The sequence below is a fragment of the Mustelus asterias genome, chromosome 3 (assembly GCF_964213995.1).
Source record: "Mustelus asterias chromosome 3, sMusAst1.hap1.1, whole genome shotgun sequence".
NCBI lineage: Eukaryota > Metazoa > Chordata > Chondrichthyes > Carcharhiniformes > Triakidae > Mustelus > Mustelus asterias.
Window position 1 is genome coordinate 122,325 of NC_135803.1, and position 25,980 is coordinate 148,304.

At 47.2% G+C, this 25,980-nt stretch overlaps 1 protein-coding gene across 1 annotated transcript in view; it reads left to right on the forward strand.

Moving 5' to 3' along the window:
* The window catches only part of LOC144485653 (uncharacterized), a 59,088-nt gene that overhangs the window by 17,766 nt on the left and 15,342 nt on the right, over positions 1-25,980 (forward strand). Inside the window, exon 2 of the mRNA XM_078203754.1 lies at positions 11,558-11,731. Within this exon, the coding sequence (XP_078059880.1) occupies positions 11,558-11,731 (174 nt within the window). The remainder of the gene's footprint in view (positions 1-11,557; positions 11,732-25,980) is intronic.

Consider the following 25,980-nt stretch of genomic DNA (forward strand, 5'->3'; position numbering starts at 1 on the left):
TAGTAAATTGGATTAGACACTAGCTCAATGGAAGAAGGCAGAGAGTGGTTGTGGAGGATTGCTTCTCTGAGTGGAGGCCTGTGACTCGTGGTGTGCCGCAGGGATCGGTGTTGGGTCCATTGTTGTTTGTCATCTATATCAATGATCTGGATGATAATGTGGTAAATTGGATCAGCAAGTTTGCTGATGATACAAAGATTGGAGGTGTAGTGGACAGTGAGGAAGGTTTTCAAAGAGAGAGCAGATCTCTGGGGGTGAGCCGAGTGAGAAAGCTCAGGTGGTTAGGGGCTGTAAAAGACTGGGCCTTGTGATTGGGGACTCCACAATTAAGGGGACAGATAGGAGGGTCGGAACTAAAGGTAGGGACTCAGGGTTGGTGTGTTGCCTACCAGGGGCTGGGGTCCGGGATGTGTCTGACAGGGTATTCAGGACTCTTAGGGGGGAGGGAGATAAACCACAAGTTATTGTACATGTGGGGACACACGACATAGGGAGGATAGGGGAAGGGGATATTAGGCAGGGATTTATGGAGTTGGGGTGGAAACTAAAGGCCAAGACTGACAGAGTGGTTATCTCTGGACTCTTGCCTGTACCACGGGATAGTTTAGAGAGGAATAGGGAGAGGGAAGGTTTGAATTCATGGCTGAGGGGATGGTGCAGGAGGGAGGGGTTCAGGTACTTAAGCAATTGGGGCTCGTACTGGGGAAGGTGTGACCTCTATGAGAAGTATGGTCTACACCTTAATCAGAAGGGGACCAATATCCTGGGGGGTAAATTTGCTAAGGCCATGCAGGGAGGTTTAAACTGATTCGGGGGGGGGGGGGAGGGATCCTGAGTAGTGGGGCTGAAAGTGAGGGATGCATGGATGGGGACTGCAATGCACGGCATTGCAGAGGTGGGGTGGAGCAGGGTTTGAAATGTGTATACTTCAATGCCAGGAGTATTCGCAATAAAGTGGGTGAACTTGCAGCGTGGATCAGTACCTGGGACTTCGATGTTGTGGCTATTTCAGAGACATGGATAGAGCAGGGGCAGGAATGGATGCTGCAGGTCCCGGGGTTCAAATGTTTTAGTCGAAGTAGGGAAGGAGGTAGAAGAGGGGGAGGGGTAGCATTATTGGTCAGAGATTGTATCACAGTGTCAGAGAGGAGGTTTGATGAGGACTTATCTGTTGAGGTAGTATGGGCGGAGATTAGAAATAGGAGAGGAGAGGTCACCCTGTTGGGAGTCTTTTATAGACCTCCTAAAAGTTCTAGAGAGGTTGAGGAAAGGATTGCGGAGTCAATCCTGCTTAGGAGTGAAAGTAATAGGGCAATTGTTATGGGGGATTTTAACTTGACTAATATTGACTGGAATTGTTATAGCTCTAGCTCGTTAGAGGGGTCAGTTTTTGTTCAAAGCGTGCAGGAAGGTTTTTTGACTCAGTATGTAGACAGGCCAACTAGAGGTGAGGCTATATTGGATCTGGTGCTGGGAAATGAGCCAGACCAGGTGCTAGACTTGGAAGTTGGTGTGCATTTTGGTGATAGTGACCACAATTCGGTTACGTTCACCTTAGTGATGGAAAGGGATAGGCATGAACCTCGGGCCAGTGGTTTTAGCTGGGGGAAGGGTAATTATGAGGCTATTAGGAGAGAATTAGGAAACATAGGTTGGACTAGGAGATTACAGGGACTGGGAACGTCCGACATGTGGAGTTTTTTCAAGGAGCAGCTACTGCGAGTCTGTGATAGGTATGTCCCTGTCAGGCAAGGAGGAATTGGTAGGGCTAGGGAACCGTGGTGCACCAAAAAAGTTTCTTTGTTGGTTAAAAAGAAAAAGGAGGCTTATGTTCGGATGAGACGTGAGCACTCGGGTAGTGCACTAGAAAGCTTTAGATTGGCTAAGAGGGAGTTGAAGAGCGAGCTTAGAAGGGCTAAAAGGGGACATGAGAAGACTTTGGCGGATAGGGTTAAAGAGAATCCTAAGGCGTTCTATAGGTATGTCAAGAACAGAAGGTTGGTTAGGGCAAGTTTAGGGCCAGTTATAGATGGCAGAGGGAAGTTATGTGTGGAACCGGAGGAGATTGGTGAAGCATTGAACCAATATTTCTCTTCGGTGTTCACGCAAGGGGACATGAATATAGCTGAGGAGGACACTGGGTTGCAAGGGAGTAGAATAGACAGTATTACAGTTGATAAGGAGGATGTGCAGGATATTCTGGAGGGTCTGAAAATAGATAAATCCCCTGGTCCGGATGGGATTTATCCAGGGATTCTCTGGGAGGCAAGAGAAGTGATTGCAGAGCCTCTGGCTCTGATCTTCAGGTCGTCGTTGGCCTCTGGTATAGTACCAGAAGATTGGAGGTTAGCGAATGTTGTCCCATTGTTTAAGAAGGGGAACAGAGACTTCCCCGGGAATTATAGACCGGTGAGTCTCACTTCTGTTGTCGGCAAGATGTTGGAAAAAATTATAAGGGATAGGATTTATAGTTATTTGGAGAGTAATGAATTGATAGGTGATAGTCAGCATGGTTTTGTGGCAGGTAGGTCGTGCCTTACTAACCTTATTGAGTTTTTTGAGAAAGTGACCAAGGAGGTGGATGGGGGCAAGGCAGTGGACGTGGTATATATGGATTTTAGTAAGGCGTTTGATAAGGTTCACCATGGTAGGCTTCTGCAGAAAATGCAGATGTATGGGATTGGGGGTGATCTAGGAAATTGGATCAGGAATTGGCTAGCGGATAGGAAACAGAGGGTGGTGGTTGATAGTAAATATTCATCATGGAGTGCGGTTACAAGTGGTGTACCTCAGGGATCTGTTTTGGGACCACTGCTGTTTGTAATATTTATTAATGATCTGGATGAGGGTATAGTTGGGTGGATTAGCAAATTTGCTGATGACACCAAAGTCGGTGGTGTGGTAGACAGTGAGGAAGGGTGTCGTAGTTTGCAGGAAGACTTAGACAGGTTGCAAAGTTGGGCCGAGAGGTGGCGGATGGAGTTTAATGCGGAGAAGTGTGAGGTAATTCACTTTGGTAGGAATAACAGATGTGTTGAGTATAGGGCTAACGGGAGGACTTTGAATAGTGTGGAGGAGCAGAGGGATCTAGGTGTATGTGTGCATAGATCCCTGAAAGTTGGGAATCAAGTAGATAAGGTTGTTAAGAAGGCATATGGTGTCTTGGCGTTTATTGGTAGGGGGATTGAATTTAGGAGTCGTAGCGTTATGTTGCAACTGTACACAACTCTGGTGCGGCCGCACTTGGAGTACTGTGTGCAGTTCTGGTCCCCACATTACAGGAAGGATGTGGAGGCTTTGGAGAGGGTGCAGAGGAGGTTTACCAGGATGTTGCCTGGTATGGAGGGGAGATCCTATGAGGAGAGGCTGAGGGATTTGGGATTGTTTTCGCTGGAAAGGCGGCGGCTAAGAGGGGATCTTATTGAAACATATAAGATGATTAGAGGTTTAGATAGGGTGGCTAGTGATAGCCTTTTTCCTCTGATGGAGAAATCCAGCACGAGGGGGCATGGCTTTAAATTGAGGGGGGGTAGTTATAGAACCGATGTCAGGGGTAGGTTCTTTACCCAGAGGGTGGTGAGGGATTGGAATGCCCTGCCAGCATCAGTAGTAAATGCGCCTAGTTTGGGGGCGTTTAAGAGATCCGTAGATAGGTTCATGGACGAAAAGAAATTGGTTTAGGTTGGAGGGTCACAGTTTTTTTTTAACTGGTCGGTGCAACATCGTGGGCCGAAGGGCCTGTTCTGCGCTGTAATGTTCTATGTTCTAAGCTTGCAGAGGGATTTGGACCAACTAGAAAACTGGGCTGAAAAATGGCAAATGGAATTTAACGCAGACAAGTGTGAGATATTGCACATTGGAAGGACAAACCAAAGTAGAACGTACAGGGTAAATGGTAGGACTCTGAAGAGTGCAGTTGAACAGAGGGATTGGGAATACAGGTACAGAATTCCCTAAAAGTGACGTCACAGGTGGATAGGGTCGTAAAGAGTGCCTTTGGTACATTGGCCTTTATAAATCGGAGTATCGAATATAAAAGTTGGAGTGTTATGGTAAGGTTATATAAGGCATTGGTGAGGCCGAATTTGGAGTATTGTGTACAGTTTTGGTCACCTAGTTACAGGAAGGATGTGAATAAGGTTGAAAGAGTGCAGAGAAGGTTCACAAGGATGTTGCCGGGACTTGAGAAGCTGAGTTACAGAGAGAGATTGAATAGGTTGGGACTTTATTCCCTGGAGCGTTGAAGATTGAGGGTAGATTTGATAGAGGTGTATAAGATTTTGATGGGTATAGATAGAGTGAATGCAAGCAGGCTTTTTCCGCTGAGGCTAGGGGAGAAAAAAACCAGAGGGCATGGGTTAAGGGTGAAAGGAGAAAAGTTTAAAGGGAATATTAGGGGGGGCTTCTTCACGCAGAGAGTGGTGGGAGTGTGGAGTGAGCTGCCGGATAAAGTGGTAAATGCGGGGTCACTTTTAACATTTAAGAAAAACTTGGACGGGTTCATGGATGAGAGGGGTGTGGAAGGATATGGTCCAAGTGCAGGTCAGTGGGACTCGGCAAAAAATGGTTCGGCACAGACAAGAAGGGCCAAAAGGCCTGTTTCTGAGCTGTAATTTTCTATGGTTCTTGGAGGAGGCCATTTGGCCCTTCGAGCCTGCACCACCATTCATTACAATCATAGCTGATCGTCCAACTCAATAGCCTAATCCTGGTTTCTCCCCATAACCTTTGGTCCCATTCGCCCCAAGTGCTAAATCCAGCCGCCTCTTGAATGCATTCAATGTTTTGGCATCAACTACTTCCGGTGGTAATGAATTCCACAGGCTCACCACTCATTGGGTGAAGAAATGTCTCCTCACCTCCGTCCTAAATGGTCTACCCTGAATCCTCAGACTCTGACCCCCTGGTTTTGGACTCACCCACCATTGGGAACATCCTCCCTACCCTGTCTAGTCCTTACAAGCATATGGCAGAGATCAGAGATCTGTGGGCAAACACGCCAAAGTCTCTTTGTTCCGCAGAACTTCCAAGTGTCCTACCATTCATTGAGTACTTTATTGTCAAATTACTCCTTCCAAAGTGTATCACCTCATACCTTTCAGGCTTAAATTCGATCTGTCACTTGTCTGCCAATTTGACCGCTCCATCTATATAGAATCACAGAGGTTTACAGCATGGGAACAGGTCCTTCAGCCCAACTTGTCCATGCCGCCCTTTTTTTTTTAAACCCCTAAGCTAGTCCCAATTGCCCGCATTTGGCCCATATCCCTCTATACCTATCTTACCCATGTAACTTGTCGAAACACTTTTTAAAAGACAAAATTGTACCCGCCTCTACTACTACCTCTGGCAGCTTGTTCCAGACACTCCCCACCCTCGGTGTGAAAAAATTGCCCCTCTGGATCCTTTTGTATCTCTCCCCTCTCACCATAGAACAAAGAACAAACAACAGTACAGCACAGGAAACAGGCCCTTCGGCCCTCCAAGCCTGTGCCGCTCCTTGGTCCAACTAGACCAATCGTTTGTATCCCTCCATTCCCAGGCTGCTCATGTGACTATCCAGGTAAGTCTTAAACGATGTCAGTGTGCCTGCCTCCACCACCCTACTTGGCAGCGCATTCCAGGCCCCCACCACCCTCTGTGTAAAAAACGTCCCTCTGATGTCTGAGTTATACTTCGCCCCTCTCAGCTTGAACCCGTGACCCCTCGTGATCGTCACCTCCAACCTGGGAAAAAGCTTCCCACTGTTCACCCTATCTATACCCTTCATAATCTTGTATACCTCTATTAGATCTCCCCTCATTCTCCGTCTTTCCAAGGAGAACAACCCCAGTCTACCCAATCTCTCCTCATAGCTAAGACCCTCCATACCAGGCAACATCCTGGTAAACCTTCTCTGCACTCTCTCCAATGCCTCCACGTCCTTCTGGTAGTGCGGCGACCAGAACTGGACGCAGTACTCCAAATGTGGCCTAACCAGCGTTCTATACAGCTGCATCATCAGCCTCCAGCTTTTATACTCTATACCCTGTCCTTTAAAGGCAAGCATACCATATGCCTTCTTCACCACCTGTGTTGCCACCTTCAAGGATTTGTGGACTTGCACACCTAGGTCCCTCTGTGTTTCTATACTCCTGATGACTCTGCCATTTATTGTATAACTCCCCCCTACATTAGTTCTTCCAAAATGCATCACTTCGCATTTATCTGGATTAAATTCCATCTGCCATTTCTCCGCCCATTGTCCAGCCTATCTATATCCTGCTGTATTGTCCGACAATGTTCATCGCTATACCTAACATCCAGGCTTTTCTCAACAGTAAATACTGATGAGAAATATTCATTTGGATCTCACTCATCTCGTGGATCTGCACATAGATGAACTTGTTGATCCTTAAGAGGCCCTACTCTCTCCTTGTTACTCTTTTGCCCTTTATGTATTTGTAGAATATCTCCTTTGCCTTATCTGTCAAAGCAATCTCATGTCCCCTTTTTGCCCTCCTGATTTCTCTCGTAACTCTACTCCAACAACCCCTATACTCTTCAAGGGATTCACTTGATCCTAGCTGCCTATGCATGACATATGCCTTCTACTTCTTGTAGCCCAGACAGTCCACCTTGCTGTTAACTACCATCTCTATCAAATCTCAGTTTAATCTCCTCTACTCCAAAGAGAATAATCCTAGCCTTCCCAAACTGACTGGATGCTGCATTCAAGATGTGCTATACTCAGACATGCAGCATTCTCAGAGCTAGAAGGAGCCGTGAACCTTTTTTTCAGCAAATTTCCTTTTTTTCTCTCTATTAGCTTTCAAGTTCAAAGATGAAACAATTTGTGGGATTATCCACAGACCCACTGCCAGTAAAAACAACTGGTTACAGATTCCAGCATCCGCAGTAATTTGCTTTTATGCCAGTAGGTGACTCTAGAGTATAAATATAGACAGAATCAAGGGTGCAATTCTGGGGTAGACAATTCCTGCCCCACTGAGGCAATAATAAGAACATAAGAAATAGGAGCAGGAGTAGGCCATCTAGCCCCTCGAGCCTGCCCCGCCATTCAATAAGATCATGGCTGATCTGAAATGGATCAGTTCCACTTACCCGCCTGATCCCTATAACCTCTAATTCCCTTACCGATCAGGAATCCATCTATCCGTGATTTAAACATATTCAACGAGGTAGCCTCCACCACTTCAGTGGGCAGAGAATTCCAGAGATTCACCACCCTCTGAGAGAAGAAGTTCCTCCTCAACTCTGTCCTAAACTGACACCCCTTTATTTTGAGGCTGTGCCCTCTAGTTCTAGTTTCCTTTCTATGTGGTAAGAATCTCTCCACCTCTACCCTATCCAGCCCCTTCATTATCTTATAGGTCTCTATAAGATCCCCCCTCAGCCTTCTAAATTCCAACGAGTACAAACCCAATCTCCTCAGTCTCTCCTCATAATCAACACCCCTCATCTCTGGTATCAACCTGGTGAACCTTAGAACATAGAACATAGAAAGCCACAGCACAAACAGGCCCTTCGGCCCACAAGTTGCGCCGATCACATCCCCACCTCTAGGCCTATCTATAGCCCTCAATCCCATTAAATCCCATGTACTCATCCAGAAGTCTCTTAAAAGACCCCAACGAGTTTGCCTCCACCACCACCGACGTCAGCCGATTCCACTCACCCACCACCCTCTGAGTGAAAAACTTACCCCTGACATCCCCCCTGTACCTACCCCCCAGCACCTTAAACCTGTGTCCTCTCGTAGCAACCATTTCAGCCCTTGGAAATAGCCTCTGAGAGTCCACCCTATCCAGACCCCTCAACATCTTGTAAACCTCTATCAGGTCACCTCTCATCCTTCGTCTCTCCAGGGAGAAGAGACCAAGCTCCCTCAACCTATCCTCATAAGGCATGCCCCCCAATCCAGGCAACATCCTTGTAAATCTCCTCTGCACCCTTTCAATGGCTTCAACATCTTTCCTGTAATGAGGTGACCAGAACTGCGCGCAGTACTCCAAGTGGGGTCTAACCAGGGTCCTATAAAGCTGCAGCATTATCTCCCGACTCCTAAACTCAATCCCTCGATTAATGAAGGCTAGTACGCCATACGCCTTCTTGACCGCATCCTCCACCTGCGAGGCCGATTTAAGAGTCCTATGGACCCGGACCCCAAGGTCCTTCTGATCCTCTACACTGCTAAGAATGGTACCCTTCATTTTATACTGCTGCTCCATCCCATTGGATCTGCCAAAATGGATCACTACACACTTATCCGGGTTGAAGTCCATCTGCCACTTCTCCGCCCAGTCTTGCATTCTATCTATGTCTCGCTGCAACTTCTGACATCCCTCCAAACTATCCACAACACCACCTACCTTGGTGTCGTCAGCAAACTTACCAACCCATCCCTCCACTTCCTCATCCAGGTCATTTATGAAAATGACAAACAGCAAGGGTCCCAGAACAGATCCCTGGGGCACTCCACTGGTCACTGACCTCCATGCAGAGAAAGATCCCTCCACAGCCACTCTCTGCCTTCTGCAGGCAAGCCAGTTCTGGATCCACAAGGCAACAGCCCCTTGGATCCCATGCCCTCTCACTTTCTCAAGAAGTCTTGCATGGGGGACCTTATCGAACGCTTTGCTGAAGTCCATATAGACCACATCCACCGCTCTTCCTTCGTCAATGTGCTTGGTCACATTTTCAAAGAACTCAACCAGGCTCGTAAGGCACGACCTGCCCCTGACAAAGCCGTGCTGACTACTTTTGATCATACTAAACTTCTCTAGATGATCATAAATCCTGTCTCTCAGGATCCTCTCCATCAACTTACCAACCACTGAGGTTAGACTCACCGGTCGGTAATTTCCCGGGCTGTCCCTGTTCCCTTTCTTGAATATAGGGACCACATCCGCAATCCTCCAATCCTCCGGAACCTCTCCCGTCTCCATCGACGATGCAAAGATCATCGCCAAAGGCTCCGCAATCTCCTCCCTCACCTCCCACAGTAACCTGGGGTACATCCCATCCGGTCCCGGCGACTTACCAACCTTGATGCCATTCAATAGTTCCAACACATCCTCTTTCTTTATGTCCACATGCTCGATCCTTTCTGTCCTCCGCAATCCAGCAGTACAACCACCCAGATCCCTTTCCACCGTGAATACCGAGGTAAAGTATTCATTAAGCACCTCCGCCATTTCTAACGGTTCCGCACAAACTTTTCCCCCTTCACCTTTTAAGGGTCCTATGCCTTCACATCTCATCCTTTTACTCTTGACATATTTGTAGAAAGCCTTGGGATTCTCCTTAATCTTACCCGCCAAGGTCTTCTCATGACCCCTTCTCGCTCTCCTAATTTCCTTCTTAAGCTCCTTCCTACATCGCGTATACTCCTCTAAATCCTTAACACCTCCTAGCTCTCTGAACCTTCTGTACGCCTCTCTTTTCTTATTTACCAGGTTCATCACAACCTTCGTGCACCACGGTTCCCGTACCCTACCAACACCCCCCTGTCTCATCGGAACGTTGTCATGCAGAGCTCCAGACAAACATTCCTTGAAAATCCTCCACTTTCCTTCGGTACTTTTCCCCAAGAATGCCTCCTTCTCTGCACTCCCTCCAAGGCCAATATATTCTTCCGCAAATAAGGGGACTAATAAGGGCGGTACGGTAGCGGCACGGTAGCACAGTGGTTAGCACTGCTGCTTCACAGCTCCAGGGACCTGGGTTCGATTCCCGGCTTGGGTCACTGTCTGTGTGGAGTTTGCACATTCTCCTCGTGTCTGCGTGGGTTTCCTCCGGGTGCTCCGGTTTCCTCCCACAGTCCAAAGATGTGCGGGTCAGGTTGATTGGCTATGCTAAAATTGCCCTTAGTGTCCTGAGATGTTAGAGGGATTAGTGGGTAAAATATGTCGGGATATGTAGGGCCTGGGTGGGATTGTGGTCGGTGCAGACTCGATGGGCCGAAGGGCCTCTTTCTATACTGTAGGGTTTCTATGATATCTTTCTATGAATACTGCACACAGTATTCCAGCTGCGGCCTCACCAATGCCCTGTACAGATGCAGCAAGACATCTCTGCTATCCCCCCATCTGGTTAAACCTGTGCTTAATGCTCCCTCCACCCACATTGTCTGTATCTTTAAGATCTGGTTGGCTATAGGGATTCACATTCTAATCAGTATTCTGTAACTTGATTTTTGTGTCTCTGTGCCTTGTTTGAGAGCACATTTCCACTCCATCTGACGAAGGAACAGCGCTCCGAAAGCTAATGGTATTTGCTACCAAATAAACCTGTTGGACTCTAACCTGGTGTTGTTAAAACTCTTACTGTGTTCACCCCAGTCCAATGCCGGCATCTCCACATTATCTTTTATTAACAGAGCTACCCCACCACCTTTTCCTTCCTATCTATTCTTCCTAAATGCTTGATACCCCTGGATATTCATCTCCCAGTCCTGGTCTCCCTGCAGCCACTTTTCATGTAATGGCCACTAGTAGGGTGGGCGGCACGGTAGCACAGTGGTTAGCACTGCTGCTTCACAGCTCCAGGGACCTGGGTTCGATTCCCGGCTTGGGTCACTGTCTGTGTGGAGTTTGCGCGTTCTCCTCGTGTCTGCGTGGGTTTCCTCCGGGTGCTCCGGTTTCCTCCCACAGTCCAAAGATGTGCGGGTTAGGTTGATTGGCCATGCGAAAAATTGCCCTTCGTGTCCTGAGATGTGTAGGTTAGAGGGATTAGTGGGTAAAATATGGAGGGATATGGGGGTAGGGCCTGGGTGGGATTGTGGTTGGTGCAGACTCGATGGGCCGAATGGCCTCTTTCTGTACTGTAGGGTTTCTATGTTTCCAAATCATACCCATTTGTGCTGATTTGCACCATCATGTCATTAACTTTGTTCCGAATGCTTCGTGCATTCAGGCAAAGTGTCTTTATTCCAGCTTTTATCTGGACCCGATTTGATGAAACGCTATCAACCTCTCCCTCGCCCTCTACTCCTTTAAATACTTGAATGCCCTCATTCACTTGCACTCGCTCCCTCTCCTCTACCATTGATTTCGTAATTCCTCTTACCTCTGCACCCTCCCCCCCATAAATTAGTTTAAAGCCCTATCTACAGCCCTAGTGATACGATTCGCTAGGACTCTGGTCCCAGCACGGTTCAAACGGAGACCATCCCATCTATACAGGTCCCATCTGCCCAAATACTGGTGCCAATGCCCCATGAATAAAATCCCAACCCTGCTCTCTGTCAACAGAGTAAGCCAAACTAACTGTATAACTGTGACTCTGGAGAGCAAATGGGGCCAAAGAGTCATCCAGACTTGAAACATTGGCTCTATTCTCTCTCCATAGACAGTCAGACCTGATGAGATTTTCCAGCATTTTGTGTTTTTGTTTCAGATTCCAGCATCTGCAGGATTTTGTCATTAACTCTGACCCCTGTGGGTATTAATGTTCAAATGGGTTTTTCTTCTATGAAAACACTAAGTGACATCCTACTCTCTCGTTTGTATCCACTGCTGTCAAGAAAACAATAAAAACCTTATTTAATTGACAGGTTGCTCCAGGAATAAAGAATTTGACCAAACTGAAGATTCTCGGTTTGACTGGGAACAGGTTTCGGGCATTTCCTCAAGAAATTTGTTCCGTGGAATCCCTGGAAAAACTGTACCTGGGACAGGATCATGGGATGAAATTCACCCACTTACCTGAGGAGATTTCCCGACTTGTGGTAAGAGATAGAAAACTGGAGTGTCAACCCTCACTGAACTTTGATAGGGTGAGCTGTGGTTGGTCTGAAGTAGGAGGCTTGATGATGGGGGTTTGTAAAAAGTAATCATAGAAACATAGAAAACTACAGCACAAAACAGGCCCTTCGGCCCCACAAGTTGTGCCGAACATATCCCTATCTTTTAGGCCTACCTATAACCCTCCATCCTATTAAGTCCCATGTACTCATCCAGGAGTCTCTTAAAAGACCCTATTGAGTTTGCTTCCACCACCACTGATGGCAGCCGATTCCACTCGCCCACCACCCTCTGTGACTTTAATCTGTATGTTGATTGGACGATTCAAATTGACAAAGGTAGAGTGGAGGAAGATTTGATAGAGACAGTTTCTTAATACAGTATGTTCTGGAACCAATCTGGGTCCGCGCTGTTTTGGACCTGGTTATGAGAGATGAGACAGGATTATTTAAGGCCATCATAGATCTCATCAAGGATCCACTAGGCAACGTTCACTATGAGAGTAAGAAACTTAATAAGTACAATTGCTGGGGTATGAAGACAGATTTGATTTTATTCATTCGTGGGACACGGGCATTGCTGGCTGGCCAGCATTTATTGCCCAACCCTAATTGCCCTTGGAGGGCAGTTGAGAATCAACCACATTGCTGTGGCTCTGGAGTCACATGTAAACCAGACCAGGTAAGAACAGCAGATTTCCTTCCTTAAAGGACATTAATGAACGGATGGGTTTTTCTGACAATCGACAATGGTTTCATGGTCATCAGTAGATTCTTAATTCCAGATGTTTTTCATTGAATTCAAATTCCACCAGCTGCTGTGGTGGGATTCAAACCTGAGTCCCTGGAATATAAACTGAGTTTTTGGATTAATAGTCTAGAGTTCATACCACTAGGCCATTGCCTCCTCAGGCCAGAGTGGAAGGGGGAAATAGGTGAAAAGGTAAGACAGTAGAGAAGCAATGGCAGCTATTTAAACTGAGTAACTGAACAAAGATATATTCCATTGAGAAAGAAAGTATGAGAAGGATGCACCATCAGTAAGGAATTTAATCTCAAATTGAAAGAAATGGTTTATAATGCTGTGAAAATTCATGATGTGGAGATGCCGGCATTGGACTGGGGTAGGCACAGTAAGAAGTCTCGCAACACCAGGTTAAAGTCCAACAGGTTTATTTGGAATCACCAGCTTTCGGAGTGCCGCTCCTTCCTCATCCTTCATCACTCATTTGTGAAGGGGCAATGCTCCGAAAGCTGGTGCTACCAACTAAACCTGTTAGACTTTAACCTGGTGTGGAGACTTCTTATTGTGAAAATTCATGGTAGGTCAGAAGAATGGGGAAGATTTAGAAACCAGCAAAGGATGACTAAAAAATAAAAAGGGAGAAATTAGTGTATAAGAGAAAGCAGCCTGGGTAAGATGCTCTTTCAGAGAGTTGGTGCAGACTTGTGGCATGGTAGCACAGTGGTTAGCACTGTGCTGCTTCACAGCTCCAGGGACCTGGGTTTGATTCCCGGCTTGGGTCACTGTCTGTGTGGAGTTTGCACATTCTCCTCGTGTATGCGTGGGTTTCCTCCGGGTGCTCCGGTTTCCTCCCACAGTCCAAAGATGTGCGGGTTAGGTTGATTGGCCATGCTAAAAATTGCCCTTACGAGTCCTGAGATGCGTAGGTTAGAGGGATTAGTGGGTAAATATGTAGGGATATGGGGGTAGGGCCTGGGTAGGATTGTGGTCGGTGCAGACTCGATGGGCCGAATGGCCTCTTTCTGTATTGTAGGGTTTCTATGATTCTATGAATGGCCTGAATGGAATTGTAGGGATTCTATCGTTCTATGGTCATGATCACGAGAAAAAAGTAATGGGAAAACTGATGGAACTTAAGGCTGAAAATGAGATTGTGGCCTGCATCCTGGGAGGGTTCAAAGAAGTGGCTGCAGAGACAGTGAACACATTGGTTATAATCTCCCAAACTTCCCCAGATTAGAAACATAGAAAAACTACAGCACAAAGCAGGCCCTTTGGCCCCACAAGTGATGCCGAACATATCCCTACCTTTTAGGCCTACCTATAACCCTCCATCCGATTAAGTCACATGTACTCATCCAGGAGTCTCTTAAAAGGCCCTATTGAGTTTGCCTCCACCACCACTGACGGCAGCCAATTCCACTTGCCCACCACCCTCTGGGTGAAAAACTTCCCCCTAACATTTCCCCTGTACCTACCCCCTAGCACCTTAAAGCTGTGTCCTCTTGTAGCAGCCATTTCCACCCTGGGAAAAAGCCTCAGAGTCCACCCGATCTATGCCTCTCAACATCTTATATACCTCTATTGGGTCTCCTCTCATCCTACGTCTCTCCAAGGAGAAAAGACCGAGCTCCCTCAGCCTATCCTCATAAGGCATGCCACTCAATCCAGGTAACATCCTTGTAAATCGCTTCTGCACCCTTTCAATCTTTTCCACATCCTTCCTGTAATGAGGCGACCAGAACTGAGCACAGTACTCCAAGTGGGGTCTGACGAGGGTCTTATATAGCTGCATCATTATCCCCGGACTCCTAAACTTAATCCCTCGATTGATAAAGGGCAGCACACCATACGCCTTCTTAACCACCTCCTCCACCTGCGGGTCCGATTTTAGAGTCCTATGGACCCGGACCCCAAGGTCCTTCTGATCCTCTACAGTACTAAGAGTCTTTCCCTTAATATTGTACTCCTTCATCCCATTTGACCCGCCAAAATGGACCACTACACATTTATCTGGGTTGAAGTCCATCTGCCACTTCTCCACCCAGTCTTGCATCCTATCTGGAAAGGTTCCAATGGGTTGGAAAACTGCAAATGTAACACCTCTGTGTAAGAAAGGCCAAGGCCTATCATTGGGAAAATGCTAGAATTAATTATTAAAGAGGTGGTAGCATGATATTTAGAAAATCATTATTCCATCAGACAAAGTCAACATGGATTTATGAAAGGAAAATTGACAAATTTATTAGAGTTCTTTGAGGATGACACAGACACGATGGATAAAAGGGATAAAGATAATTGGATTTCCAAAAAGCATTTGATAAATTCCCATAATAGATTACTACACAAGACCTTCTGGTAGATTAGCATGGATAGAGAACTGGCTAACAAACTATTGTAGTGCCTCAGGTATCAGTGCTGGGTTCTAATCTACTTATGATCTGTACGAATGACTTGGATGAAGTGATTGTCTGTCTTGTAGGCAAATGTGTTGATGAAATGGGGATAAGTAGGAAAATAAGTTGTGAGGACGATACAGTCCGTAAAGGAATACAGAGAAGTTAAGTTAGTGGCCAAAAATCTTGACAGATGGAAATGTGGAAAAATATGAAGTTGTCCACTTTGGCAGAAATATTCGAAAAGGAGAGCAACTGGAGGCATTAAGGAATGCATAATTAGCTGAAATTGTTATAGATAATAGCTACAGAGATGTGGTCACACCCAAGGTGCAAGAAGATAAATGGGTAACCTTCAGACGGGGTAGGCAGTCAATGCAGGTATCCCCAATAGAGTAAGTATGCCATTTTGGATACTGATGAGGGGAAACGTCCATCAGCAACAGCAGTAACCAGAGCGAAGGCACCACGGCTAGCTCTGCTGCACAGACAGGGGGTGCAAAACGTAGCAAAGCAATAGTGGGAGGGGATTCAATAGTTAGGAGCACAGATAGGCACTTCTGTGGTCGCAAAAGGGACTCCAGGATGGTGGAGCTTTGACAAAGGATCACCTCGACTCGAAACGTCAGCTCTTCTCTCTCCTTACAGATGCTGCCAGACTGCTGAGATTTTCCAGCATTTTCTCTTTTGGTTTCAGATTCCAGCATCCGCAGTCATTTGCTTTTACTCCAAGATGATAGTTTGCCTCCCTGGTGCCAGGGTCCTGGATGTCTCTGAACGGATACAAAACATCCAAAAAGGGTAGGGAAATCAGACAGATGTCATAGAACATAGAACAGTACAGCACAGTACAGGCCCTTTGGCCCACGATGTTGTGCCGAACCTTGTCCGAAACCAAGATCAAGCTATCCCACTCCCTCTCAATCTAGTGTGCTCCATGTGCCTATCCAATAACCGCTTGAAAGTTCCTAAAGTGTCTGACTCCACTATCACAGCAGGCAGTCCATTCCACACCCCAACCACTCTGAGGAAAGAACCTACCTTGTACATCCCTCCTATATCTTCCACCACGAACCTTATAGTTATGCCCCCTAGTAACAGCTACATCCACCCGAGGAAATAGTCTCTGAACGTCCACTCTATCTATCCCCCTCATCATCTTATAAACCTCTATTAAGTCGCCTCTCAACCTCCTCCGCTCTAAAGAGAAAAACCCTAGCTCCCTCAACCTTTGCTCATAAGACCTACCCTCCAAACCAGGCAGCATCCTGGTAAATCTCCTTTGCACTCTTTCCAGTGCTTCCACATCCTTCTTATAGTGAGGTGACCAGAACTGCACATAATATTCCAAATGTGGTCTCACCAAGGTCCTGTACAGTTGCAGCATAACCCCACAGCTCTTAAACTCAATCCGCCTGTTAATAAATGCTAACATACTATAGGCCTTCTTCATGGCTCTATCCACCTTCAGAGATCTGTGGACATGAACCCCAAGATCTCTCTGTTCCTCCACATTCCTCAGAACCCTACCTTTGACCCTGTAATCCGCATTCAAATTAGTCCTACCAAAATGAATCACCTCGCACTTATCAGGGTTAAACTCCATCTGCCATTTTTCGGTCCAGCTCTGCATCCTATCAATGTCTCTTTGCAGCCTACAACAGCCTTCCACCTCATCCACTATTCCACCAATCTTGGTTTCATCTGCAAATTTACTGATCCACCCTTCAGCCCCCTCCTCCAAGTCATTTATAAAAATCAGAAATAGCAGAGGACCCAGCACTGATCCTTGTGGTACACCGCTGGTAACTGGCCTCCAGTCTGAACATTTTCCATCCACCACCACCCTCTGTCTTCTATCCAATCGGCCAAATTTCCCTCTATCCCACACCTCCTTACTTTCTTCCATGGGGGACCTTATCAAACGCCTTACTAAAATCCATGAATATGACATCAACTGCTCTACCTTCATCGGCACACTTAGTTACTTCCTCAAAAAATTCAATCAAATTTGTGAGGCAAGACTTACCCTTCACGAATCCATGTTGACTATCCCGGATTAAACATAGAGAAACAAAGAAAAACCACAGCACAAACAGGCCCTTCGGCCCCACAAGTTGTGCCGAACATATCCCTACCTTCTAGGCCTACCTATAACCCTCCATCCTATTAAGTCCCATGTACTCATCCAGGAGTCTCTTAAAAGTGGGTTTAAAATCGGAGGTTTTTTTCAAAACCGGAAGTCGGGCCAGGAGAGGCCTGGGGAAGTTTTTGGAGGGTTTAAAAGCGCACCAAGGTATACAGCGGGCAGCATCGTAGCGGGCAGCAGAGTGAGTGGGAAGTTGAGTGAGCTGTCAGGGCTTTGGCTCACAGGGCTTGAGTGGGAAGTTGAGTGAGCTGTCAGGGCTTTGGCTCACAGGGCTTGGACGAGCAGAGGTGAGTTTTTGTTTCCTTACATTCTTATTAACTTTTCACTGTCTAACTTGACATAAAGTGTCCAGTATGAGTGTGAAACCAGTGTGTTGTTCCCAGTGTAGGATGTGGGAGGTCCTGGAGGCACCTGGCCTCCCGGACATCCACATCTGTGAAGGGTGTGTCGAGCTGCGGTTCCTGAGGGACCGTGTTAGGGAGCTGGAACTGCAGCTCGAGGATCTTAGGCTGATGAGGGAGAATGAGGAGGTGATAGACAAGAGCTATCATCAGGTGGTCACACCAGGGCCACGGGAGGAGGCCAAGTGGGTGACGGCCAGGAAGGGTAAGGCTAGGGTGGTTGAGAGCACCCCAGTGGATTTGCCCCTGCACAACAAGTACTCCTGCTTGAGTACAGCTGGGGGGGACAGCCCGCCTGGGGGAAGCAGCAGTGGCCGTGTCTCCGCAGTGGAGTCCAGCCCTGTAACTCAGAGGGCTAAGGAAAAGAGGAGGAAGGCGGTATTAATTGGGGACTCGATGGTGAAGGGGACAGACAGGCGTTTCTGCGGAGGTAGGCGGGATTCTCGCATGGTGGTCTGCCTCCCTGGGGCCGGGATCCAGGATGTCGCTAGTCGCGTCCCGGAAATCCTGAGGTGGGAGGGAGAGGAGCCTGAGGTAGCGGTACATATTGGTACCGCTGATGTGGGTAGGAAGGGAGAAGGGGTCATGAAAAGGGAGTACAGGGAATTAGGGAGACAGCTGAGAAAGAGGAAAGCAAAGGTAGTAATCTCAGGATTACTGCCTGTGCCACGGGAAGGTGAGGGCAGGAATGGAGTGAGGTGGAGGATGAATGTGTGGCTGAGGGACTGGTGCAGGGGGCAGGGATTCAGGTTCCTGGACCATTGGGACCTCTTTAGGGGCAGGGGTGATCTGTATACAAAAAACGGGTGGAACTTGAATCACACGGGGACCAATATCCTGGCCGGTAGGTTGGCTAAGGCTACTGGGGAGAATTTAAACTAGATAGGTTGGGGGGAGGGGAGCTAGAAGAGTTGACTAGGATCAAGGAACTAATTGATGGGGGGGGAGGATGCAGGGGTAAGGGGAATTACAAAATTAATGGTAGAGGAGAGGGTGCAAGTGAATGAAGGCGGTAATTTAGATAAGGGAGTAGAGGGAGAGGGTGTTCGCGACTCATCAAAGCGGGTCCAGATAAAAGCTGGAATAAGGACACTTTGCCTGAATGCACGAAGCATTCGGAACAAGGTAAATGAGTTGATGGTGCAAATCAGCACAAGTGGGTACGATCTAGTGGCCATTACAGAAACTTGGCTGAAAGGTGACCAGGACTGGGAGATGAATATCCAGGGGTATCAGGCGTTTAGGAAGAATAGACAGGAAGGAAAAGGTGGTGGGGTCGCGCTATTAATAAGAGATAATATCAGGGTAGTACTGAGGGATGACATAGGCTCTGAGGAACAAAACGTGGAATCATTATGGGTAGAGATGAGGAATAGTAGAGGGAGAAAGACACTAGTAGGTGTGGTATATAGGCCCCCAAATAATAATGTTGAGGTAGGGAGGGCTATAAACAAGCAGATAAGGGATGCGTGTAAAAACGGAACGGCAATAATCATGGGGGACTTCAACATGCACATTGACTGGCAGACTCTAGTCGGTAAGGGTGGAATGGAGGAAGAGTTCTTAGAATGCTGTCGGGATAGTTTCCTTGAACAGCATGTTACGGAACCGACGAGGGAACGAGCTATTTTGGATCTGGTATTGTGTAACGAGGTAGGTAGAATTAAGGATCTTATTGTGAAGGACCCTCTTGGGTCTAGTGACCACAATATGGTCGAATTTCTGATTCAGATGGAAGAGGAGAAAGTTTGGTCCCAAACCAGTGTCCTCTGTTTGAACAGAGGGAAATATGATAGGATGAGGGATGAATTGGCTAAGGTAGACTGGGAGAGCAGGCTGGCAGGTAGGATAGCTGAGGAACAGTGGAGGATTTTTAAGGAGATCCTTTTCAGTTCTCAGCAAAAATATATTCCAGCAAAAAACAAGGATTGTAAGAAAAGGGAGAACCGGCCGTGGATAACGAAGGAAATAAAGGAGAGTATTAAAATAAAAACAGCTGCGTACAGAGTGGCCAAAAATAGTGGAGAAACAAGTGATTGGGAAAAATTTAAGAAACAAAGAGAGACTAAGAAAGCGATAAAGAAAGGAAGGATAGACTATGAAGCTAGGCTAGCAATTAATATAAAAAATGATAGTAAAAGTTTTTATAAATATATAAAAAGGAATAGAGTGGCTAGAGTGAATGTTGGACCCTTGGAGGACGAGAGGGGGGAGTTAATAGTGGGAAATGAGGATATGGCTGAGTCTTTAAATAAGTTTTTTGTGTCGGTCTTCACGGTGGAGGACACAAATAGCAGCAGGAGAAATACTTAATACAATTAATGTTACCAGAGAGGCAGTGCTGGGTAGACTAATGGGACTGAAGGTGGACAAGTCCCCGGGTCCGGATGGAATGCATCCCAGGGTATTGAAAGAAATGTCAGAGGTAATAGTGGATGCGTTAGTGATTATTTATCAAAACTCGTTGCATTCTGGGGTAGTGCCGGTTGATTGGAAAACGGCTAATGTTACGCCGCTGTTTAAAAAAGGAAGGAGACAAAAGGCGGGTAACTATAGGCCGGTCAGCTTAACGTCTGTAGTAGGGAAAATGCTGGAATCCATTATTAAAGAGGAGATAGCAGGGCATCTGGATAGAAATGGTTCGATCAATCAGACGCAGCATGGATTCATGAGGGGAAAGTCGTGCTTGACGAACATGTTGGATTTTTATGAAGATGTGACTAGGGCGGTTGATGGAGGAGAACCGGTGGATGCGGTGTTTTTGGATTTCCAAAAGGCGTTTGATAAGGTGCCCCATAAAAGGCTGCTGAAGAAGATTAGGGCACACGGAGTTGGGGGTAGTGTGTTAAAGTGGATTGGGGACTGGCTATCCGACAGGAAGCAAAGAGTCGGAATAAACGGGTGTTTTTCCGGTTGGAGGAAGGTAACTAGTGGCGTGCCGCAGGGATCGGTACTCGGGCCGCAACTGTTTACCATTTATATAGATGATCTGGAGGAGGGGACGGAGTGTAGGGTAACGAAGTTTGCAGACGACACAAAGATAAGTGGAAAAGTGAATCGTGTGGAGAACGGAGAAGATCTGCAGAGAGATTTGGACAGGCTGAGTGAGTGGGCGAGGATATGGCAAATGGAGTATAATGTTGATAAATGCGAGGTTATACACTTTGGAGGAAATAATAACAAATGGGATTACTATCTCAATGGAAACAAATTAAAACATGCTACCGTGCAAAGGGACCTGGGGGTCCTTGTGCATGAGACGCAAAAGCCCAGTCTGCAGGTACAACAGGTGATCAAGAAGGCCAATGGGATGTTGGCCGATATTGCGAGGGGGATAGAATATAAAAGCAGGGATGTCTTGATGCACCTGTACAGGGCATTGGTGAGGCCGCAGCTGGAATACTGTGTGCAGTATTGGTCCCCTTATATGAGGAAGGATATATTGGCATTGGAGGGAGTGCAGAGAAGGTTCATCAGGTTGATACCGGAGATGAGGGGTTTGGATTATGAGGAGAGGCTGAGGAGATTGGGTTTGTACTCGTTGGAGTTTAGAAGGATGAGGGGGGATCTTATGGAGACTTATAAGATAATGCGGGGGCTGGATAGGGTGGAGGCGGAGAGATTCTTTCCACTTAGTAAGGAAGTTAAAACTAGAGGACACAGCCTCAAAATAAAGGGGGGTCGGTTTAAGACAGAGTTGAGGAGGAACTTCTTCTCCCAGAGGGTGGTGAATCTCTGGAATTCTCTGCCCACTGAGGTGGTGGAGGCTACCTCGCTGAATATGTTTAAAGCGCGGATGGATGGATTCCTGATCGGTAAGGGAATTAAGGGTTATGGGGATCAGGCGGGTAAGTGGTACTGATCCACGTCAGATCAGCCATGATCTTATTGAATGGCGGGGCAGGCTCGAGGGGCTAGATGGCCTACTCCTGCTCCTATTTCTTATGTTCTTATGTTCTTAAAAGTCCCTATTGAGTTTGCCTCCACTACCACTGACGGCAGCCGATTCCACTCACCCACCACCCTGTGTGTGAAAAACTTCCCCCTAACATTTCCCCTGTACCTACCCCCCAGCACCTTAAAGCTGTGTCCTCTCGTAGCAGCCATTTCCACCCTGGGAAAAAGCCTCTGAGAGTCCACCCGATCTATGCCTCTCAACATCTTATATACCTCTATTAGGTCTCCTCTCATCCTACGTCTCTCCAAGGAGAAAAGACCCAGCTCCCTCAGCCTATCCCCATAAGGCATGCCACTCAATCCAGGCAACATCCTTATAAATCTCCTCTGCACCCTTGCAATCATTTCCACATCCTCCCTGTAATGAAGCGACCAGAACTGAGTACAGTACTCCAAGTGCGGTCTGACAAGGGTCTTATATAGCTGCATCATTATCCCCGGACTCCTAAACTCAATCCCTCGATTGATAAAGGCCAGCACACCATACGCCTTCTTAGCCATCTCCTCCACCTGCAGGACCGATTTTAGAGTCCTATGGACCCGGACCCTAAGGTTCTTCTGATCCTCTACAGTACTAAGAGTCTTTCCCTTTATATTGTACTCCTTCATCCCATTTGACCTGCCAAAATGGACCACTACGCATTTATCTGGGTTGAAGTCCATCTGCCACTTCTCCGACCAGTCTTGCATCCTATCTATGTCCCTCTGTAACTTCTGACATCCCTCCAGACTGTCCACAACCCCACCAACCTTCGTGTCGTCGGCAAACTTACCAACCCATCCCTCCACTTCCTCATCCAGGTCATTTATGAAAATGACAAACAGCAAGGGTCCCAGAACAGATCCCTGGGGCACACCGCTGGTGACCGACCTCCATTTAGAAAAAGACCCATCTATACCCACTCTCTGCCACCTTTGGGCAAGCCAGTTCTAGATCCACAGTGCAGCAGCCCCTTGGATCCCATGCCCTCTCACTTTTTCTAGAAGCCTTGCATGGGGGATCTTATCGAACGCCTTGCTAAAATCCATATAAACCACATCTACTGCTTTCCCTTCGTCAATGTGTTTAGTCACATTTTCGAAGAACTCCCCCAGGCTCGTAAGGCACGATCTGCCTTTGACAAAGCCGTGCTGAGTATTCTTGAGCATACTAAACCTCTCTAAATCCTCATAAATCCTGTCCCTCAGGATCTTCTCCATCAGCTTACTTGCGGATAGCGAAGAGCATTGTCGGGCAATACAGCAGGATATAGATAGGCTGGAAAATTGGGCAGAGAGGTGGCAGATGGAGTTTAATCCGGATAAATGCGAAGTGATGCATTTTGGAAGAAATTATGTAGGGAGGAGTTATACAATAAATGGCAGAGTCATCAGGAGTATAGAAACACAGAGGGACCTAGGTGTACAAGTCCACAAATCCTTGAAGGTGGCAACACAGGTGGAGAAGGTGGTGAAGAAGGCATATGGTATGCTTGCCTTTATAGGACGGGGTATAGAGTATAAAAGCTGGAGTCTGATGATGCAGCTGTATAGAACGCTGGTTAGGCCACATTTGGAGTACTGCGTCCAGTTCTGGTCGCCGCACTACCAGAAGGACGTGGAGGCGTTAGAGAGAGTGCAGAGAAGGTTTACCAGGATGTTGCCTGGTATGGAGGGTCTTAGCTAATAGGAGAGATTGGGTAAACTGGGGTTGTTCTCCCTGGAAAGACGGAGAATGAGGGGAGATCTAATAGAGGTGTACAGGATTATGAAGGGTATAGATAGGGTGAACGGAAGGAAGCTTTTTCCCAGATCAGAAGTGACGTTCACGAGGGGTCACGGGCTCAAGGTGAGAGGGGCGAAGTATAACTCAGATATTAGAGGGATGTATTTTCCACAGAGGGTGGTGGGGGCCTGGAATGCGCTGCCAAGTAGGGTGGTGGAGGCAGGCACGCTGACATCGTTTAAGACTTACCTGGATAGTCACATGAGCAGCCTGGGAATGGAGGGATACAAACGATTGGTCTAGTTGGACCAAGGAGCGGCACAGGCTTGGAGGGCCGAAGGGCCTGTTTCCTGTGCTGTACTGTTCTTTGTGTAAATGTAGAAGGACAATGATAGATTCCTTTATGCGAGGCACGTTATTATATCCAGTTCTCAATGGATGAAGCCAGTCAGCTGCTAGATATTTGAGCTTTGTGGCAATCACTGGGTTCTTAGGGTGTAGGCTGTCAGATATTGCACAATTTCACTTGAAGAACAGCCACTGATCTTCAGGTTGCATTCCCTGTGCAGCTAACATAAGAAATAGGAGCAGGAGTAGGCCATCTAGCCCCTCGAGCCTGCCCCGCCATTAAATAAGATCATGGCTGATCTGACGTGGATCAGTACCACTTACCCGCCTGATCCCCATAACCCTTAATTCCCTTACCGATCAGGAATCCATCCATCCGCGCTTTAAACATATTCAGCGAGGTAGCCTCCACCACCTCAGTGGGCAGAGAATTCCAGAGATTCACCACCCTCTGGGAGAAGAAGTTCCTCCTCAACTCTGTCTTAAACCGACCCCCCTTTATTTTGAGGCTGTGTCCTCTAGTTTTAACTTCCTTACTAAGTGGAAAGAATCTCTCCGCCTCCACCCTATCCAGCCCCCGCATTATCTTATAAGTCTCCATAAGATCCCCCCTCATCCTTCTAAACTCCAACGAGTACAAACCCAATCTCCTCAGCCTCTCCTCATAATCCAAACCCCTCATCTCCAGTATCAACCTGGTGAACCTTCTCTGCACTCCCTCCAATGCCAATATATCCTTCCTCATATAAGGGGACCAATACTGCACACAGTATTCCAGCTGCGGCCTCACCAATGCCCTGTACAGGTACATCAAGACATCCCTGCTTTTATATTCTATCCCCCTCGCAATATCGGCCAACATCCCATTGGCCTTCTTGATCACCTGTTGTACCTGCAGACTGGGCTTTTGCGTCTCATGCACAAGGACCCCCAGGTCCCTTTGCACGGTAGCATGTTTTAATTTGTTTCCATTGAGGTAGTAATCCCATTTGTTATTATTTCCTCCAAAGTGTATAACCTCGCATTTCTCAACGTTATACTCCATTTGCCATATCCTCGCCCACTCACTCAGCCTGTCCAAATCTCTCTGCAGATCTTCTCCGTCCTCCACACGATTCACTTTTCCACTTATCTTTGTGTCGTCTGCAAACTTCGTTACCCTACACTCCGTCCCCTCCTCCAGATCATCTATGTAAATGGTAAACAGTTGCGGCCCGAGTACCGATCCCTGCGGCACGCCACTAGTTACCTTCCTCCAACCGGAAAAACACCCATTTATTCCGACTCTTTGCTTCCTGTCGGATAGCCAGTCCCCAATCCACTTTAACACACTACCCCCAACTCCGTGTGCCCTAATCTTCTTCAGCAGCCTTTTATGGGGCACCTTATCAAACGCCTTTTGGAAATCCAAAAACACCGCATCCACCGGTTCTCCTCCATCAACCGCCCTAGTCACATCTTCATAAAAATCCGACATGTTCGTCAAGCACGACTTTCCCCTCATGAATCCATGCTGGTCTGTGATCATCAGAAGACCATACATGTTTGTGAGAGGTACCCTGGGAGTTCTCAAAAAAAGAGAAGCTTTTGGCAGATACTGAGGGCTCAATACAGCAGAGTCCCTAGAGAAGTATAAAAAGTGCTTTGATATCAAGGGCAGTCACCTCTGGAATTCAACTCTTTTGTCCATGTTTGGACCAAGGCTGTAATGTGGTCAGGAGCTGAGTGACCCGGTGAAACCCAAACTGGATGTTATTGCTGAGTGAGTGAAATGAGCAAAGGCAATATAAACTAAACTATAAACTAAAACCTAACTGTACTGGAACAGCTTGGCTAGGGGAGCAGCAAGTTCTGGAGCACAAGTCTTCAGTACTATTGCCGGAATGTTATCAGGGCCCATTGCCTTTGCAGTATCCAGTGCCTTCAGCTGTTTCTTGATATCACGTGGAGTGAATCGAATTGGCTGGAGACTGGCATCTGAGATGCTGGGGACCACTGGAGGAGGCGGCCCAGATGGATCATCCATTCGGCACTTCTGGCTGAAGGTTGGTGAGAATGCTTCAGCCTCATCTTTCGCACTGATGTTTTTTTTTATTCGTGGGACATGGGCGTCGCTGGCTGGCCAGCATTTATTGCCTATCCCTAGTTGCCCTTGAGAAGGTTGTGGTGAGCTGCCTTCTTGAATCGCTGCAGTCCACATTCTGTGGGTTGACCCATAATGCCATTAGGGAGGGAATTCCAGGATTTTGACCCAGTGACAGTGAAGGAACGGCGATGTATTTCCAAGTCAGAATGGTGAGTGGCATGGAGGGAAACTTGCAGGTGGTGATGTTCCCACGTATCTGCTGCCCTTGTCCTTCCAGATGGAAGTGACTGTGGGTTTAGAAGGTGCTGTCTAAGGATCTTTGGTGAACTGCTGCAGTGCATCTTGTAGATAGTACACAATGCTGCTATTGAGCACCGGTGGTGGAGGGAATGGATGTTTGTAGATGTGGTGCCAATCAAGTGGGCTGCTTTTGTCGTAGAATTCCGA